Genomic DNA, 18044 nt, shown 5'->3' with positions numbered 1-18044 from the left:
GCGCGCGCACTCTCAGATCGGCCGGGCCGGGCGCGCAGGCGCAGTGGAGAGGCCGCGTGGGGGAGGAAGGCGGCGCTGGGCCCCGGAGGTCCACCGCGGGATCTTCCGGGGCGGCGTGAGCGGTACGGCCGGGTGGCGGGGGGAATGGGCGCCCGGCTCTTCCTTCTCCGCTTCCTTTCTCCCCTGCAGTAGGGAAGGCGCACTCTCCGGGGTGGATGGGGAAAAGCCGGAGTGGGAGGTTAGTGTGCCGGGGCCGAGGAGCAGTGGGAGGAGCCCGAGTGGGGAGGGGAGGCCTCTGACCCCCGCCCTCCCTCCCAGTCCCAGAGGACGGCGGGGGCTCCCAGGGTCTCTGCGCCCCGCGACCCCCGCGTGCGCTCACCTGCGCTTCCCAGGGATGTGGGGCTGGCTAGGCGAGGGGTGGGCTGCGGTCCAGCCTTCTCGAGTTGGCCGTTGGCCCGATACCCTGCCCCGGCTCTTCGAGTTTGTCTACTTCTCTTCGTCGTCCTTTCCCTTTTCAGCTTAGGTATTGAAATGACTTTGTGACTCGTTTGCCGGGCGCTTCTGTGGTGTGGAGAGCGAGTCCGCTGCGTTCACTGTCATGCCGATGAGTGGCTCCCCCTTGCTCCAGGGGGTTCCCTGGTTTCTCATTTCACCAGAGGCTGCATCAGCCAGGGATTAAGACTGGAAAAATGAAGAGAGGGGAGGGAGAGAGGGGGGACAGACCGCGTGTATACTTTTATAGCACCCACACAAATAGATCACAAAGGCACACAGAGTACCAACCTATTCATTGAATTTTGGGTTCCCGGAAGGCTCTATCTTCCCTTCGGGCTGAAGAGGGGGAGGTTTGGGAACAAAAAGGAAGTTTTGCGTTCCATACTGGGCAGTAAGTGAACTTTGCCAATCTAGGAGAGTGAGTGGACTGAATTTATAAACAGGGTAACAAAAGGGCATACGATGAAGTCGCGTTGGGAAAAGCTGGGATATTGGGAGATACTTAAGCCGGGGCTGCCGGACCGAGGAAGGGCACTGCTGTGTCTGGTTCTTGTGATGGGTCATTGTCTCTGCTGGCTTTTTAAAGGGATCATTAGAAGCTTGTGGAATGCAGCCCTAAGGTTTGATTTCTTGCAGTTCAAACTGAACTCCCATTCAAACTGAGTTCCATTGGTTAGTTGAAATCCAATTTAGTGGATCACAGCCATCATTGAAAAAAAAAAGAAAGGTGGACGATATCAGAGCACATTTTACTTAGTAAAATGGGAGTTGTTTTGGGTGGGAGCAAGGAGTCTAGAGGAAAAGGGATCTTCTCTGGTTTTTGTTTTTGTTTTTGTTTTCTTATGGATGGAATTGCTTATTTAGCCCTTAGGGCTTCTTGGGTGTATGTTTCCTATGGAAAGTTTTGCATTTGATGTTGATTTTATGGTTGTAAAGCTGGTGTGATCCATTGCTAAATAGCACTTGTGTGGAAGTGGGTCTCTGAGGACCACTACAAGGTGTTTCTTATGTATTACCATTTAAAACATTTTTTTATAATGTTTATTTTTGAGAGAGAGCGCAAGCGGGGGAAGTGCAGAGAGAGAGAGAGGGAGGCACAGAATTCAAAGCAGTCTCCAGGCTCTGAGCTGTTAGCACAGAGCCTGATGTGGGACTCAAACTCACAAACTGTGAGATCATGGCCTGAGCCAAAGTTGGTGCCCCAGTATTACTATTTTTTTTAAGTTTATTTATTTATTTTGAGGGAGAATGTGTGTGCACGAGTGGGGAAGGGGCAGAGAGAGAGAGAGGCAGCAAGAATCCCAAGCGGGCCTGGCACTGTCAGCGCAAAGCCCGACACTGGTCTCAATCCCATGAACTATGAGATCATGACTTGAGCCGAAACCATGAATTGGATGAGCCACCCAGGTGCCCCTATGTTACTATTATTAAATCTGAACATGTGGGGTATTCCTGGTCTGTTTCTGCCTGTGCCTGATTAAGGTTTTTTTTAACCACATATTAATGGAGAGAAGAGGAAACTTTTCAAAAAGCTGAAATGATAATTGAACCAAACATGCTGTGGAATCCATGAAGAAATCATGGCCAGAACAATTTATTATTGCTCCTGAATATCAGGGCTAAAAACCTTGCATGAAGTCCATTTTCAGGTGGTACTCTGTTGGGCACTAGACACGATTATTTAGACTCTCCTCAACATTTAGAATCTTAGATGATGTAAAAGTCCTTGGAAGCCTATTTTGTCCCAATTTTGTGTGGGGGGACCCACATAAAATGGACTTTCCTTTTGTTTTTGGTACTTGGATAGTTCTTATGGCTGTGTGTGTGTGTGTGATGGGGGGAGACTTGAGGCCGCCAAAGGTCTCTCTTGGAAGGTCTCAAAAATCAGGTTACAAGTTAGCCTTCATTTTAGAGGTTATGAATTGGCCGTCATTTTAGAGGCTGATGGTTTTTGGGTTGTCCCTCACCCCGGTGCGATTTTACATGTGTATTAGCAGTGACAACCAGCTTGGAAGAGAGGACTGAGTCAGAGTCCAGAAATGTTGCTCTGGGTTAGGTAAGATGCTTTCTTATTGAGGCATCAGGTAGCTTATCATTTATTAGTGAAACACAACTCTGAGTGGGAAAGTACCCCTGTCAAAAACTTTCTAAAAATCATTTATGTCTTTAGAAAAGGGAAGGAGCACTTCTCCATATTTACTTTAAGCTGAAAAACACTTTTAGAAGTGAGTGATCTTTAAAGACACACCCAGAGTTGGGGGGTCCCTGGGTGGCTCAGTTGGTTAAGGGTCTGACTCTTGATTTTTGGGTCAGGTTATGATCTCTCTGTTTGTGAGATCAAGCTTCCTGTCTGGCTCTGTGCTAACAGTGAGAAGCCTGCTTGACATTCTCTCTCTCACTCTCTTCTTGCTCCTCCCCCACTAGTGTTGTCTCTCTCTCTCTCTCAAAATAAATAAACTTAAAGAAAAACCTTAGTGGCACTTGGATGGCTCAGTCGGTTGAGTGTCCAGATTTTGGCTTCAGGTCAGCTCATGGTCTTGCAGATCATGGGTTCTTGTCCTGTATTGGGCTCTGCACTGGCAGCATGGAACTTGCTTGGGATTCTTTCTCTCCTTCTCTCTTCTGCCCTTCCCCTGCTCGTGCTCTCTCTCTCTCAAAATAAAAAAGTAAACCTTAAAAATAAATAAATAGATGCTTTTGTAGTTTATAAGCGTGATGATTGGGTGTTCACGCCATTGTGTGACATGTGCCACCCTTAAACCTTGTTATGACACCGGCACATTACCTGTCTGACAGGAAAACAGACAAACAAACAAACAGTGTGAAGACACACCCATGGTGCTGCCTTGAGAATCAGGGAGCGAGGCTCTTCTCCCTGGTCAGCATCTGGGAAACTAACTGCTTATGATGCAGACCTGGTCCTTGCTGGTTAATTCCAAGAGGGCTTCCCCACTTGAAGATGACCCTTTTCAGGAAGGAAGCTAATGCATTTTCATTTCCATGCCTCTTCGCTCTTCGCTATGACCCCTGCTTGGCAGAGAGTTGCTGAGTCCTGGAGAGGTTGATTCTAGGGGAGGATGAGGTGGAAGAGCTATGCTTTCCATCAGCAGCATCCTCTCTCTGAGTCCAGGGGCTCCTCTAGGCTCTTCTTGTTCTCTACTGCCTGCCTGCCTGCCCAGCTGACAGCTCGGTAAACCTGGCCCCTTGCCACTGGCCCAGTAAAGGTACTAATGGGAAGGAAATGTGTAACTGATTAAGTAGGACTTAACTTTGCCTTATACAGTTTTTCTGAGTTTTGATCTTACCAAGATTGTTGCAAACTTACTTCTGGACTTATCGGTGTTTGCACACCTGTGAGGCAGGGATGGAGGGGGAGCAAATTTGGAATAGATAAAATCCACATATTGAAAAGCCCAACTTGAATAATTGAGAATTGTCACATATATTAAAGAACCACTATTTTATTTTATTTTTTTTAGTGTTTATTTATTTTGAGAGAGCGAGCACATACCTGCACACACGTGAGGGAGGGGCAGAGAGAGAGCCTGTGCTGTCAGCACAGAGCCTGATGCAGGACAAAGGGCTCCATCCCTTGAATTGACCTCTACCGAAATCAAGAGTCAGAAGCTGAATGGACTGAGCCACTACCGAGCTACCAAGGGGCCCAAAGAGCCTCTATTGAAATATTTTTGTAACAGGGTGGAGCATAAGATAAAGAAATAAACAAGCATAGGACAAGACCCTGGAAACTATGTGAATCAAATTGAGAAATGGGATCCTCACTGGTAGCCTTGGTAGCAACAGCCCACTGTGCCCTGGAGGATGCTTTGTTCATGGATCGTGATGTTGTGAAAACGGACACCTTGGCAGGGGAATCAGATCGGCTTCAGCCTCCGTTCTAATCTGGGCTGGGTGTAGTGTAGCTATTTATTGAAAAGACAGCTTTCTTTTCATTTATTTATTTATTTATTTATTTATTTAATTTATTTATTTTTAGAGAGAGCGTGAGTGGGGAGGGGGCAGAGGGCGAGAGAGGGAATCTTACTTAGGCTCCTTGCTCAGTGTGGAGCCCAACACGGGGCTCAATCTCACAACTGTGAGACTGTGACCTGAGCTGAAACCAAAAGTCAATCTGTTAACCTACTGAGCCACTCAGGTGCCCACGAAAAGACAGCTTTTTAATTTCTGAGTTTTAAAAGATTGGACAGAGGAGAAGGAGCACTTGCCCTCTGTGTGGTATGTTTGTTTCTTTGAAGTTTATAAAGGGTTAAAACAGCATCTTAGCCACGTAGGGTGCAGTAGAACCAGCTTTCTGACCTTGGACAATCGGCGCGTTGCTTAGCATTTTGGACTTCCTTCATCTGCAAAATGGCACTTTATTGAGCCCCCAGAACTATTCAAAACCCTTAGCAGAGTCAACCCCTTACAGACTGTTGCTCTTTATTATTTGTATGTTTCTGTCCGATGCTCAAGAACGGACTCAACCAGGGGTGCCTGGCTGGCTCAGTAGAGCATGCAGCTCTTGATCTTGGGGTTGTAAGTATGAGCCCCTCACATTGGGTGTAGTTATTACTTTTAAAAAATCTTAAGAGAAAAAAAACGTGACCATCCACCAAAATGATCTGTGAAAGCACTTGGAGAATTATGACATGTTATATTTGTGTGAGGTCAAAAAAAAAAAAAAACCCCACAAAATTTCCAAAAGAGAATAATTGGACAACAAAACAGTAATGAATTCTTAAGTAACAAGTAGGAGTACTTACTGGTACAGAAAGATTGGGGTGAGACCTGCGGAGATGGAAGGGGCTTTGTCTGAATGATAGGAGGGAATGCCTTTTTTTGATTCCTGGAAGCTGGTAAGCTTCTGCTTTTCCCTGCTTTAATTAAGGATATTTCTATCCTTACAGTTCGTCGGTGTATTTCCTTTCTGTGGCTGGGCCTTGCATTTGTATAGTGTTTCTTTTCACTTACTGACATGTCATTTGAACAAGCCTATGTGATTGTGCTGAACTTTTAATTTTTTAAATTAAAAAAAATTAATGTTTATTTTTGAGAGAGAGAATGGGGAGGAGAAGAGAGAAGAGGGAGACAGAATCCAAAGCAGGCTCTAGGCTCTGAGCTGTCAGCACACCCCAGGGCCTGGCATGGGGCTCGAACTCATGAACCATGAGATCATGACCTGAGCCAAAGTCGAATGCTTAACTGACTGAGCCACCCAGGTGCCCCTATTTTTTTTTTTTTAATTTTTGTCTTTTAAGAGTCCATTCCTCTTGAGAGGGCTTTACGTTATACCCAACATGCCAAGCACTTAAAGATGGAAATTGTTCAGGTGGAAACAATGAATAAATATATATGTATATGTAATGTATATCCGTGATACTAAGTACACAGTTTTGCTGATCCTTACTCAAGGAGTGGTACATTCCTGCTTTCCACAGAACACCAGAGGTATAGGCTCTTCCTGTCTGCTTTTCCAGCTCAGTCTCTATGTGTTAAAATTAGCTAAACATGTTTGTTGTATCTTGGAGGCTTCCCCAAGTCACTAGGAGCCAGAGTTGAAGGGCACAAGAAGGACCCCCCCCCCGCCCAGTCCCCAGCCCCCAGCATGGAGCCTCTCTGGGACTGGAACATGGATTATAATTGTAGATTAACTGTGTTCATTTAACAGATACTTAGTGAACTCCATTTGAATACATTGTGCCCAGTCTCCTGAGTGTGCAGCCCAAGAGTAGCACAGGCCTGGCCCCTGCCCTCACTGAGTGTCTTTCCCATGGGACCTATAAAGCGATACTAAGTAAAATACTTGTGCGGTCCTCCCTGGCCTCCAAAACTGAAGGGAGATCTTAAAGTTCAACCAGGATGGAAAATGAGCACAGTTCTTGGATTATATTCAGTAATCTCTCTCGCTCGCTCGCTCGCGCTCTCTCTCTCTCTCTCACTCTCTCACTCTCACTCTCTCTCATTCCCCCCTTCCTCCTTCTCTTGCTCCCCCATCCCCCTCTCCCTGGAGAGGTTATGATTCATCCTCTAAACCTGGAGGGCAACACTTGGTGCTGACCAGGAAGTGGCATGAAAAGCCAACGCTGGCACCGGAGTCTTCCGAATAGCTGGCCTCTGAGTGAGAGTGTTGGAGAGGAGGAAATATCATTTGGGTTAGTTTCCTGTGCACACAAGACTCAGAGTGACCTTGCTTGTGAAACAAAGCATTATATATAGACTGCTCCGAAGTGAATCAGGCCTGTGTCTGCAGGGTGGATTCATGCTAGGAAATAACATCAGGTTCAGTTGGAGTTACTTTGAAGTAAATTGCTGCCTCCATTACTCTTGCCTGATCCGGACCAGTTGTTTAGTGGTGGAGTGAGGTGCCCTTCCACTGTGGGCACTGTAGGCACCAGGCCCAGGAGATGATTCCAGGGGCTGGTAAACATGGCATGGGCTGATCCTCCCTTGGCCAGCAGGATGGTTCTCCCAAAGCAGGTCTGCATGTGATGTCCTGGTGCCTGATAGACAGCAGCTCTACAGGGGCTGGATTTCCTTCTGTGTGGAGCCGAGGGTGAGGGTGTTGGCTACCTCATTTTTAAGTTTTTAAAAAAATTTGTCCTTGGGGGAAAGGCAGAGAGAGGGAGACAGAATCCGAAGCAGACTCCAGGCTCTGAGCTCTTAGCACAGAGCCAGCTGCTGGGCTCCAACTCAGGGACTGTGAGATCATGACCTGAGCCAAAGTTACATGCTTAACTGACTGAGCCACCCAGGCCCCCTGACTACCTCATTTATTGTATTCAACAGATATTCATTGCCCTCCTCTTCTGTCAAGACCTGCTGGGGTGGGAGTGGAGGCGACCACAGATTTTGTTTTTGAGAAATAAGGGACATGTATACAATAAGTGAATATATTTGGTTCTTGTGTGCTTCCAAGTTCATGGGAATACTTACTGCTGTCCATTTGATTTTTTTTTTTTAACATTTATTTATTATTGAGAGACAGACAGAATGTGAGGTGGGGAGGGGCAGAGAGAGGGGGAGATACAGAATCTGAAGCAGGCTCCAGGCTCTGAGCTGTCAGCACAGATCCTGACGCGGGGCTCAAACTCACAAACCCTGAGAGGGTGACCTGAGCAGAAGTCGGATGCTCAACTAACTGAGCCACCCAGGCACCTCCCATTTGATGTCTTAAGTCCTTTGGGTGTGGAGGTTACTATCAGATCCACTGAAGGGCCAGTGAAACGTCTTTGAATTGGACCTTTTCTTGTGAAAATGCAAGTACCTGCTGGAGATGTCAGCGTATCACTCCTGTGTCTGAGGTCAGTACATATAATTCTCGTGAGCTGAGTCTCTGACCCCTGAATTCCTGTCGTGAGTCCAGATGCCATGTTATCAAGATCCCTGCAGAGCCTCTGAGTTTTGGAGAGTAGCAAGGCCTGGAACGTTAAAGGTTATCAGCCTTACCTCAAAAAAATATCCAAATTTATGCAGGGACTGGGTTTGGATAGTGCACGTTGGCGCTGTGAGAGTTTCTGTGGCCCAGGACCCCCAGATGTCCTTGGTGTGCAGGAGGGGTAGTGGGCAGGGCTGAGGTTGTACACAAGGCTGCCCTGGGGGAGAGACGCTTGGCACTGGGGCAGATTGAGCTGGGCAGAGCTGGGCATCGGTTGTGGGGGTGGCTTGTGAGCAAGGTATGGAGCGGAGGCCTGGCTTTGGGTTTGTGCCCAGGCTGCCCTGCGGATTTGCGAGAGGAGCCTGGAATCGTGGGTTTGTCGTACCCAAGTCCGGAAAGTTCTGGGAAGCCCCCAGCACTTCGGCAGCCCTTGGACTAACGTAAGTGTTACCGAGGAAGAGGTGCAGCGTGAAGAGGCAGGGTGTTGCAGTTCTAGGGAGAGGGATTGTGGGTGGGCGGCGCTGGGCTAATCTGGAGGGTTCTGTGGAGGAGCCGAGGAGCCTCTTTCCTCCTTGGGAGTGAGAACGAGGGCCCGCCAGCGTCAGATGGGAGAGCTTGGCTGAGATCGGAGGTAACCGCCGCCTGGACCAGACGGACTGCTTTTCAGAGCCTTTTTTTTTTTTAGGCCAATTTTTAGTTATTGCTCAGAGTGTGGAACTCTTCTTGCCACCTACACTACAAATTGTCCTCAAAACTTAAATGGATTAAAGCGAATAATTTTCACCTGGTGCTTATACAGTTCTGTTGATTCAGCCAGCATTGGGTCGGGTATGAGTAAAATGTGTGTGTGACGCCAGGGATGGGGCGGGATGATTTAACAGTAGGAAAAAATACTAATATTTAAATTAAAGTTAAGCCATGTTAACTATTGAGTAAGAGCATGGGTTCAGATTTCAGTTTTGTCACCCCTGGCTGTGTGACCTTGGGCAAATTATCTAACCTCGCAGGGCCTTGTTCCTTCCTGTGTGTAATGAGGCTGATGCTGATGCCTATGTCATAGTTTTTGTGAGACTTAAATATGACGATAACAGAAAGCACTTAGTCTGGTGCCTGATGCTTTATGACTCTTAGGTAAATTTTCCTAAAGAAAGAAACCAGAGAAAGACCAGATGACCCTGCAAACTGCTTTTCACCCCGAGCTCCCTTTCGAGAAGTGTGCTTTGCATGGCTGGGTAAAGCTGTCCAATGTGTGGCAAGGACCCCTGGGCTGAAGCTGGGCCCAATTCTGGGTCTGGGTCTGTCTGCGGCCGACTGTAGGACGACACAAGAGTCACTTCATCTCTCTGTTTCTCGGTTTCCTATTCTGTGATGAGATGTGATTGGATGGGTAGTGATGATGATGATGATGGAGGCAGCCAGTAGGTACTGAGTGCCAGGCACTGTGCTCTGTCCTTTGTTTTTGTGTGTTTTTTTTAATCTTTTTTTTTAAATCTTTGTTTATTTTTGAGAGAGCACATGTAGGGAGGGGGAAGAAAGAGCGGGAGATAGAGCATCCCAAGCAGGCTCCATGGCATCAGTACAGAGCTTGATGTGTGGCTCAAACCCGCAGACTGGGAGTCAGGACCTGAGCCAAAATCAAGAAGCCTGACCGACTGAGCCACCCTGGCTCAGTCCTTTGCGTGGCATATCCTATGACCAACTGCAAGTGGGTGTCCAGATGGGGAAACCGAAGCTCATAGCTCCTTATCCAGGGTCACGTAGCTATAAAGGTAAAGCTGGCCTCTTCTGATTTCTTTGATTCGGCATGTCAGATGTTAACAGTTCTAGAAGTTAGCTGCCTTTCTTTGCATTTGATTTTGTGATCGTGACTACGTTTTGGCCAGTGCTTCCTGGGTTGGTCCTAAGGAAAAGCACTGGAGAATAAGCTTGTAATTTGAGGCTAAGTTGTAGTTAATAAGCATTTCCGGAGTGTCTAGATATTTCTGTGAAAGTAAATAGTGCCCCCCCCCCTGCTTTGTTAAATAAAATCTAATCAGAGGTGCTTTGAACTTCCAGGAGGGAAGGCTGTGTGTAAATATTACAGTGGTAGAGGCCTTTCTCAGCAGAGTTCTCGATGAGGCCCTCTGTAGCCAAACATTTGGATAGAAGAACAGGCATGTTTTGCAGCTAGAGTTGCTGGCTGGCTGTAGCATTTTCTTAAATGTACCCCTAACTGACGCCCAGGTCTTGTAGGCAACTGAGGCTGCCATATTTGTTGGTGCCAGGGAGCTGCGGGGTTGGGGTTCTGCAAGTTGGAGGAGTCGGTTTGGGGTTGGTGTTTGTTCTTCTATCTCCACCTTGTTGTCCCAAGCCTGGCTTTCAGCTGCAGAGCGGGGCAGATCGTTTTCCTGTGTTATGTTGTTGTTGGGAGACTGACCCAGATAGAGGCTTTGGTCAGTGACGTGGCGAGGGCATCCTTTGCCTCTACTTGGCTAGCCTGGAGCTGTCCAGGTGTTCTGGCTTTTATGTTTGGGGAAAGGCGACGTGGTGACAAGACACGCTGCCCATTGGTCAGGTAGTCTGCTTTCAGGAAGTAAGAGTTCTGGTTTCAGGAGGCACGTGAGTGTTAACAGAGGCACTGGTGTGTCGGCTTTCCTCCACGGAGGACTCAGGAAGGGGCCGCTGGCTGTGTGTACCAAAGGATTCCTGCTTTCTCCCTGCCTGTGAAAGCCATGTAACCAGGAAGGCATCCCCTGTGCTATTGTATTAGAGCAAGACCTGCTATGGGCCAGTCCAGCTCTCTGACCCCAGTGAGAATATGAATCAGCAGAGCTGGAGCTGGAGTTCCACCTAATCATCGCCTATCTTTTAACTACAAAGATTTCTGTTTAGTGACTGACGATCTTATGCTAGAAGCACCATCTCCCACACAAGGCCCCAGCAGGCTGGCTCTGAGCAAGGACACTGACTTAGAAATAAACCCTTTCTCCCTCTTTTCCTGCAGGATTTGCCATGGCTTTCTTTGCTGGGCTCTGGGGCCCCTTCACCCGTGCAGGCAGAGCCCTCGGCCAACGCAGTTTCAGGTAACTTTCCCATTCAGTTCTTAAAGCTGCCGCTTTGAGTAAAACCCCCGTCAGGGCTGGGCATCGCGTAACTAGAAAGGGAGTGGGAACTCAGAGAGGTCGGCTTGTTGGCTAGGAAAGCTGAAGGGGCCAGAGCAGTTGGGCTTTGGTCAGGTCCGGTGAGAGGATTGGTAAGGAGGTGACTTTGCCGTTGAGGTGGGATAGGGAATGGCCTACAGTAGATGAAACTTAGGTCCTTGCCAGACTCTTGCAGTGACTCTGACATCTCTCGACACTGTCATTCTCCAGTGCTTGAAAGCCTTTTCTTTTAAAAATGGAATCTCTTTTAAAATGTTTCGTGCTTACTACCAAAACTCAAGCACGGTGGAGGTATGACAGCCTCCCCTCCTTTTAGATGCCAAGCCAGGACACAGAGCACGGATGTGTTCCTATTGGCAAACATGCCTTCTGGCCCCATTCGTGCACTCACTCCCTGGCGTTTACAGAGCACTGTGCCTAGGGTTGGTCATAGATGAATAAGAATTGCTTCCTGTCCTGAAAGAGTCTTCACAGTTGGCCACAGGAGCGAACTTGGAAACAAATAACTCTGAGGAAATGTGACCAGTATAATAATAGAGGTTTGTACGGTGCTTTGGATGGCTTGAGACAGGAGCTGCTAACGGAGGAGGGGGGGGAAGGGGGAGCAGAGGCAGCCTTCCCGCAGCGGAAGTGGGAGCAGGCCCGCCCAGGCCTCCAGGGAGGGCTGAGAGGCATGGTGTGCCTGGAGGGCACAGGCTTCTCTGGTCAGTGGGAGGAGGTTGTGGACCTCAGCAGGCAAGTGGGGGCCAGATGGTCGACAGGGTAGACAGTGGTAGACCAGTGTACGGTTCTCCGTGGTGGGGGTGGGGGTTGGCCTCAGTCTTATGTTCTAATGAGAGCCCTTGGTCTACAATGGGAGGCACCCAGAACCATTTGGGACACTGATGTTACAGTCTTGGTGCGAGAGAAGAAGCTGCAGAGCTGAACGTGTCGGTGGGGTTGCAGGGAAGGGACAGAGGGGCTTTGCAGGTATTGGCAATAGGACTTGGCAGCCTGGGTGTTGATGGAGAGAGAGGTTTATGGCTTGGGGGCTGGGGAAGCCATTTTCTAGAAAGGAAGTGCAGCAGCGGTGGGAGGTTTGCGAGGGGAGATGATGAGGTCAGTGCGGGACGGAGCGAGTCTGCAGTACCAGTAGGGCGTGTTGTGAGGAGCTCAGAGTGGAAATGCAGGGCCAGCGCTTAGGCGAGAAGTGGGGCCGGAGATGAAATGTACTAGTTGGAAGCAAAGGGAATAAACGAGATTACCCAGAGCAGGCATGTGGATGTGGAATTTGAGGGGAGAGCCTCGGGTTACCCTGGAGAATGCCAGCACTTCAGGAAAATAGAAATCCAACTGTTAATCAGACTGCTTAATCGTATTTTACCTGCCTTTAACAGGTACTCTTAAAAAAAAAATCCATCCTAGTGGAGAAGATGCATTGAAATGAAAGATTGTTACCTTGACTTATGTCTGGTTTCTCCTGTATTACGTTAGGGGCCTCCCTTAGCAAACCCACTCATTCATGCAGTCTGGTTCCCAGCACCACCTAGATGGGAAATTTGGGAATCGGTGTATTCTGGAGGAGCAGGTTTTGCAGGCTCAGCAGTGGGTGAGGCCTGGCCTGTAAAATTCTCCCTTCATCCCCAGAGTTCTTTTGGATACTGAAGGCTGTCAGTTAGGTTGCCATGAAGTTCCTTGTAACAGAGAATCAGGTTCTCCATAAAAGCCCTCCAGGTGGACACGTTGACCTGGCAGCAGAAGCTTTTTTGACTCTGAGGAAACGGTCTTGGGCACAGAGAAGTCTCCACAAGCACCCGACTTCCTGTCAGGGCCCTGGGCTCTGCTCTGTTTGTTGCTAGTGTTTGATCTCTCCCAAGCCCTGCTCTCTGAGGCCTCTGCACCCTGACCAGGAAAGTTACAGACTCCAGACATTTTTTTCTCTTTCCCCAGCACCACCGGGAGCCTCAGTGCCATTCAGAAGATGACGCGCGTCCGTGTGGTGGACAACAGTGCCCTGGGGAACACCCCATACCACCGCCCGCCTCGTTGCATCCATGTCTATAACAAGAATGGGGTGGGCAAGGTGGGCGACCGGATACTGCTGGCTATCAAGGGGCAGAAGAAAAAGGCACTCATTGTGGGGCATCGCATGCCTGGTCCCCGGATGAGCCCCAGGTTTGACTCTAACAATGTGGTCCTCATTGAGGACAATGGGAACCCTGTGGGGACCCGAATTAAGACACCCATCCCCACCAGCCTACGCAAGAAGGAAGGTGAATTTTCCAAAGTGCTGGCCATTGCTCAGAACTTTGTGTGAGCTGCAGGCAGGCCACTGGTGGCCATGGAACTCCTGGGAGGGAACTCGGGGCCCTATGCTAGGGAAAAGCGTCCTGTGAAACAATAAACTTTTTTCATGTATGTTCCTTCTTGAGCTTTCTGGGCTGTGGTCCTGAGGTAAATGGCACCAAAGCAGTTAAAAAGTGGCCAGCCCTTGTCTGGCCACACAGATGATGGTCTTTGCATGAAAGAGCCTATGAGCTCATCCAGGATTATCAAGCTCTGGAGAACGGAGGTGCAAACCACATGCCAATTCATAAATGTACAGTTGGGCTCTGTCTCTTTCTAACTGGGCAACCTTCTTATTTATTTATTTATTTTTTGGGGGGGGGCCTTTCAGAGAATTTCTTTGTGCATCCGAGGGCTTCAGATATTAAATGGCTATGAAGCTTACAGGGTTAGCATGCATAGGCACAGAGGGACTTGTTTAGTAGAACGTTGCCCTCCAGCTTCGCAGAACCCCGACAGTAATCCTCTCGCTACTGTGGAGTACCCTCTGCTAGGGACCAAAACCACTCCTCTGTGTTCAGTAGGAGGAAGCTCCTGCCCTCGACTGCTGGCGAAAGGGACGCACCCTTATATTTTGCAGATGACCTAATCTTGGGCCTATGTAGGTGGGTCCCGTTTATTTGTTGACCTTCTTGGAGAGACTTGGGGGTTCCCTTAGTTCCTTTGATGAAATCTCATCAACTCATTTATAAATTCATTCATCTGTTCATTCAAGATACCCGAGCGCACACTCCTTGTATATTCCAGTGGTCTCAGAGGCAGAGCAGCGTAAGAATTAAGAACACAGGCTCCAGGGCGCCTCGATGGCTCATTTCGCTAAATGTCCAACTCTTGATTTCGGCTCAGGTCATGATCTCATAGTCTGTGAGATCGCGCCCCGTGTTGGGCTCCTCAATGAGAGTGCAAAGGCTACTTGGGATTCTTTTTCTCCCTCTCTCTGGCGCCCCCCCCAACTCCCTCCATCCCCCCCCACTGCTTGTGTGTGCACGAATGCACTGTCTCTCAAATAAACATTTAAAATAGAAATAAAACAACACAGGCTCTGTAGCCAGACCTGGGTTTGAATCCTCTCTCTGCCATTGACCACTTAATGACTTGGGGCAAGTTGTTCTCTGTTCCTCAGTTTCTTCACCTGTAAAATGGGGATATAACAATGGCACCTACTTGGTAGGATTGATGTGAGCATTCAGTGAGGTGGTACCTCTGAGTACCCAGCAATAGTGAGCATTCAGTAGTTATTAGCGATCTGCTGTTGTCATTTCTATGCCTGTGCCTGCGCCAAAAAACAATGGTGGATGCAAGTAGGTATGGTCCTTGCTGTCATGGAGCTTACGTGTCCCTGGGGAGGGTCAACACAGACGACAGAATTCCTCAAATGCAAATCCTCAGGGGTGAAAGTGCCTGGGATGGAGGGGTTAGACTTTTTCTGAGGGACTGGAGGCAGCTTCCCCAAGAAAGGTTGCATCAGTTGCTTTCTGAGGAATGAATAGAAGTGGTAGAAGTCAGAATAGTGGTGGGGGTGGGGAGGAGTGTGGATCTGAAAGGGGAAGAGGGAAACTTATCTAGGCAGGAATTATGGGAGTGTATAGATCTGTAAATAATTATTGAACTGTACACATTATGTGCTTTATTATACCTTAGCAAAAATAAATGGGTAGGCAGTAGTAGGCAAGAGAGGAAGGAAAAATCTTCCAGGCAGGGGGAAGAGCATGTGCAAAAACCCTGTGGCAGGAGTGAATGGTATAAGTACCAGGGATTTGGAAAAGCCAGTGTGGCCGGAGCAGGGAGAGTGGGAGGGGGTGTGGTGTTGGCTCAGGGTAGAAGAGCAGGGCCAGGCTGTGCAGGGCCTCACAGACCCCAGGCAGTTTTCCTTGTCGTGAGGCTGCTGGGATACTGTTGTGGAGTATTTAGCACATGGGGTAGGGGTGGTGGGAGAGGAGATCGGCTTAGAGTTACTCTGTGGACAGGGGCCAAAATGAGTGGCATAGGCTTTGCAGCAGGCCCTGTGATGATGTTGGATGAGGAGGGTAGTAAAGGAGGGAAGGAGAAACCTTCAGGAAATGCAGTTGACTAGGCTTGGTGGTGCGTTAAGATGGTGGGGAAGGCCAAGAATGGGTCATGGCTTTCTGGCTTCCATGCCTGGGTGGTTGATCCTACCAAGCATTGAGGGGGCAGTACCCTCGGAGAGGTCTGTGCAGGGAGGAGGGAGCAATTGGGGGCATCTGGATGGGGATGCCTTTGAGACATCCAAGAGATCTCAGGTAGGTTGTTGGATATAAATGATCTCTTAAGTTGGAATGGCACCTAGTATCTGTTTTGAAAATATTTATGTGTATGTCTATTCTTGGATTCCTCACAGTCCTTAGGTGTGACAGGCATTGGTCCGTGGTTTGAATGAGGACACCAAGTTTCAGAGGTAACTTGATTTCACAGGGTCTTAAAGCTCATTGGTAGCAAAGCTGGTCTGGAAGTCAGATCCTGGGCCTTCCAACTGAGGAGTCTTCCCACAGCATTAATGGGATCTGAATTTTGTGGTTGATGAGTCCTCCCCACCTTGAATTGATTCGTTAGCTGTGATCCTAGAGGATAATTTGCGTTTCCTGGAGTCGGAGGGTACACCGTGGAGCCTGTTGCCTGCTGTGTCTTGACTGTGAGGAGGTGAGGGCTCATAGTTTTCTGTCTTCCTGGTTGAGGCGTGTACCTCTCCCCAGGGCTTTTGGACAAAGCTTGACCCAAGGGACCCCTGGGTACTTGAGGCGCTAACGTCCCTCTCCATCTGACCCTCTGGAAGGGCTGATCGAGTCTGGCTGGCATGCTTTGCTGCAGTGGCTGACTGTGGCCAAGGAGGAGGGATCACGCCTAGCCGGGGACCTGCTTTGTCAGTGGTGAGCAGCTCTCTAACTGCAGCAGCTGGTACTCAGCAAGCTCTTAATTTCTCTGCTTTCTGGGCTGCTGCTTCCCGAAGGCTTTAGGGGGAAGAGACCCCTGTCCTTAGGCGAAGGAAAAACAGGACTGTCACCCTCAGCCGGGTACCACCTGCTCAGGAGCCCGGCCTTTGCTTTTTCGAGAGCTGCCCTCCCTCTTCGCAGGTCACTTGCTTTCTGGGCTCAGGCTCACTCCTTCCTGTGCCCTTAGTCAGCAGACGGCATGCGGTGTGGATCCTTCCACGAGTTTGCAGGGTCCTGCCGCTCTGCCGCATTCCCTCTGCTGCTGGGGCTTACCCAAGTCATTCAGGTGACTGTCCTCGCTGTCCCTTCCTCTGGTCTCCACTCCTCCCCAAGGTGTTCTGCGCTGACCACGGGAAGGCTGTGGTTTCCACAGAGCCGAGTGGCCGGAGCCTGCCCTCCTGCCTGTGACGCAGGCCTTCGCAGCACACAGCCCAGAATAGCCTCAGCTTTGCTGCTCCTCCAGCTGCCCTATCACTTTGCAAACTGGGATCTCATTTGCTGTCCACCCCCCCCACCCCAGTCTCTCAGCCAGTACCACTTTCTTTGCTCATGAAATATTTATAATCACAGATTATGTTTCCCTATGAGGATAAGCTTGCTTTTGTTTTTTTCCCTTCTGCACCCTGAAGAAGCTGCCCCTGACAGGTCAAAGTGCCTCACGTCTCTTGGTTCATGGGCTTCATCACTGTGCATTCTACAGTGTCTGGCTCGGCGATGACACTGTCGTTTTACTCCCGCTGCTGCAGCGCTGCCAGAGAAATGTAGTGGAAGGGGCTGCAGCGGTGGTCGTGGTTTGGAGACCCGGACTCTTGTTGGGCCTGTGCCACTAGCTAGTTGTGTGACTTTGGGCGAGCCGCAGCCTCAGGGGAGTTGCACAGCAGCCGGGTGCTCCGGAAGGCCTCGACCTGTGGGGGTGCCTCTGGAGTAGTCCAGACACGCTTCCGGCCGCAGCCCTTGCCCCAGCCACTTTGAAGGGTATGTCTTTGGCTGCAGGTGGGGACCTGGCCAAGGAACGTGTAGAGGTCATCCTGTCGCCACCAACACTTCTGGCAAACAGAGGCCAGGCACCTCTAGTCTTCCTGTTTCCCAGGCAGTTCCCTCCTGAGACTTGCACCCAGCCGTGCTTTAGCGAGGGCAGGCAGTGTGTGTGTGTGTGTGTGTGTGTGTGTGTGTGTGTGTGTGTGTGTGTGTGTGTGTGTGTGTGAGAGAGAGAGAGAGAGAGAGAGAGAGAGAGAGAGAGCGAGCGAGCCAGCGAGCATGGTGAGTCAGGATTCATGGGAGGCCTGCCTTCTGTGTCCAAGGGAGGAAAGGAGCCCCTTCCTCAGCAAGGGTGCGAGCCCCACGGGCTGCCTACTCTGGGGCCGATGGGCTCTGGCCTCACCTGGGTGCAGGCGCCTTAGATTTCCTGCTCCCTCCCCTCATTGCCTTTCTTGGCCTCTTCTCATGTTCTCTCTGGTTCTTTCTCAGCTGCTGAGAATTCTTGTTTTTGATGAAAATTGCATGATACTGGAATCAAATGATTAACTGAAATTCAAATCTGTCCTGGCAGCTGCATTTCTTTCCTTCCTCTGATTTGGTAATTCAATCTCTAACAAAAGTTTCGGGATTCTCTTTTATTCTTTCCCACCTGGAGGATGGATAGAGATCACAGTTAAGTCCCCGCTTGGCATTCTGGACATTTGCTCAATTGTTTTGCCAAATATTAGTCATTTTCCAAATTGTTTGGACTTCCCAGGTTCACAGTGGTCATGAGTTTGCTTC

The 18044-nt window shown here is 49.3% G+C and overlaps 1 protein-coding gene and 1 non-coding gene across 4 annotated transcripts; both read left to right on the top strand.

Annotated features, from left to right (window-relative positions):
• The first annotated feature begins 28 nt into the window (after nt 1–28).
• MRPL14 (mitochondrial ribosomal protein L14) lies at nt 29–13407 on the top strand. Of its 3 annotated transcripts, none has more exons than XM_029943609.1 (3): nt 29–122; nt 10854–10932; nt 12940–13407. In XM_029943609.1, the coding sequence occupies exons 2-3, from the start codon at nt 10862–10864 to the stop codon at nt 13304–13306; spliced, it is 438 nt and encodes a 145-aa protein (XP_029799469.1). In that variant the 5' UTR covers nt 29–122; nt 10854–10861; the 3' UTR covers nt 13307–13407. The 3 variants fall into 3 exon arrangements, with proteins under 3 accessions (XP_029799469.1, XP_029799470.1, XP_029799471.1); XM_029943610.1 differs by lacking the exon at nt 29–122 and adding an exon at nt 129–238; XM_029943611.1 differs by lacking the exon at nt 29–122 and adding an exon at nt 8241–8310.
• LOC115297346 lies at nt 3187–3290 on the top strand. Its single transcript, XR_003911430.1, has one exon. It is a non-coding gene; the product is annotated as a small nucleolar RNA U13 (small nucleolar RNA).
• Nucleotides 13408–18044: the final 4637 nt, after the last annotated feature.

This window comes from Suricata suricatta, chromosome 7 (assembly GCF_006229205.1).
Source record: "Suricata suricatta isolate VVHF042 chromosome 7, meerkat_22Aug2017_6uvM2_HiC, whole genome shotgun sequence".
Taxonomy (NCBI): Eukaryota; Metazoa; Chordata; class Mammalia; order Carnivora; family Herpestidae; genus Suricata; species Suricata suricatta.
This window is presented reverse-complemented; position numbering and strand designations above follow the sequence as displayed.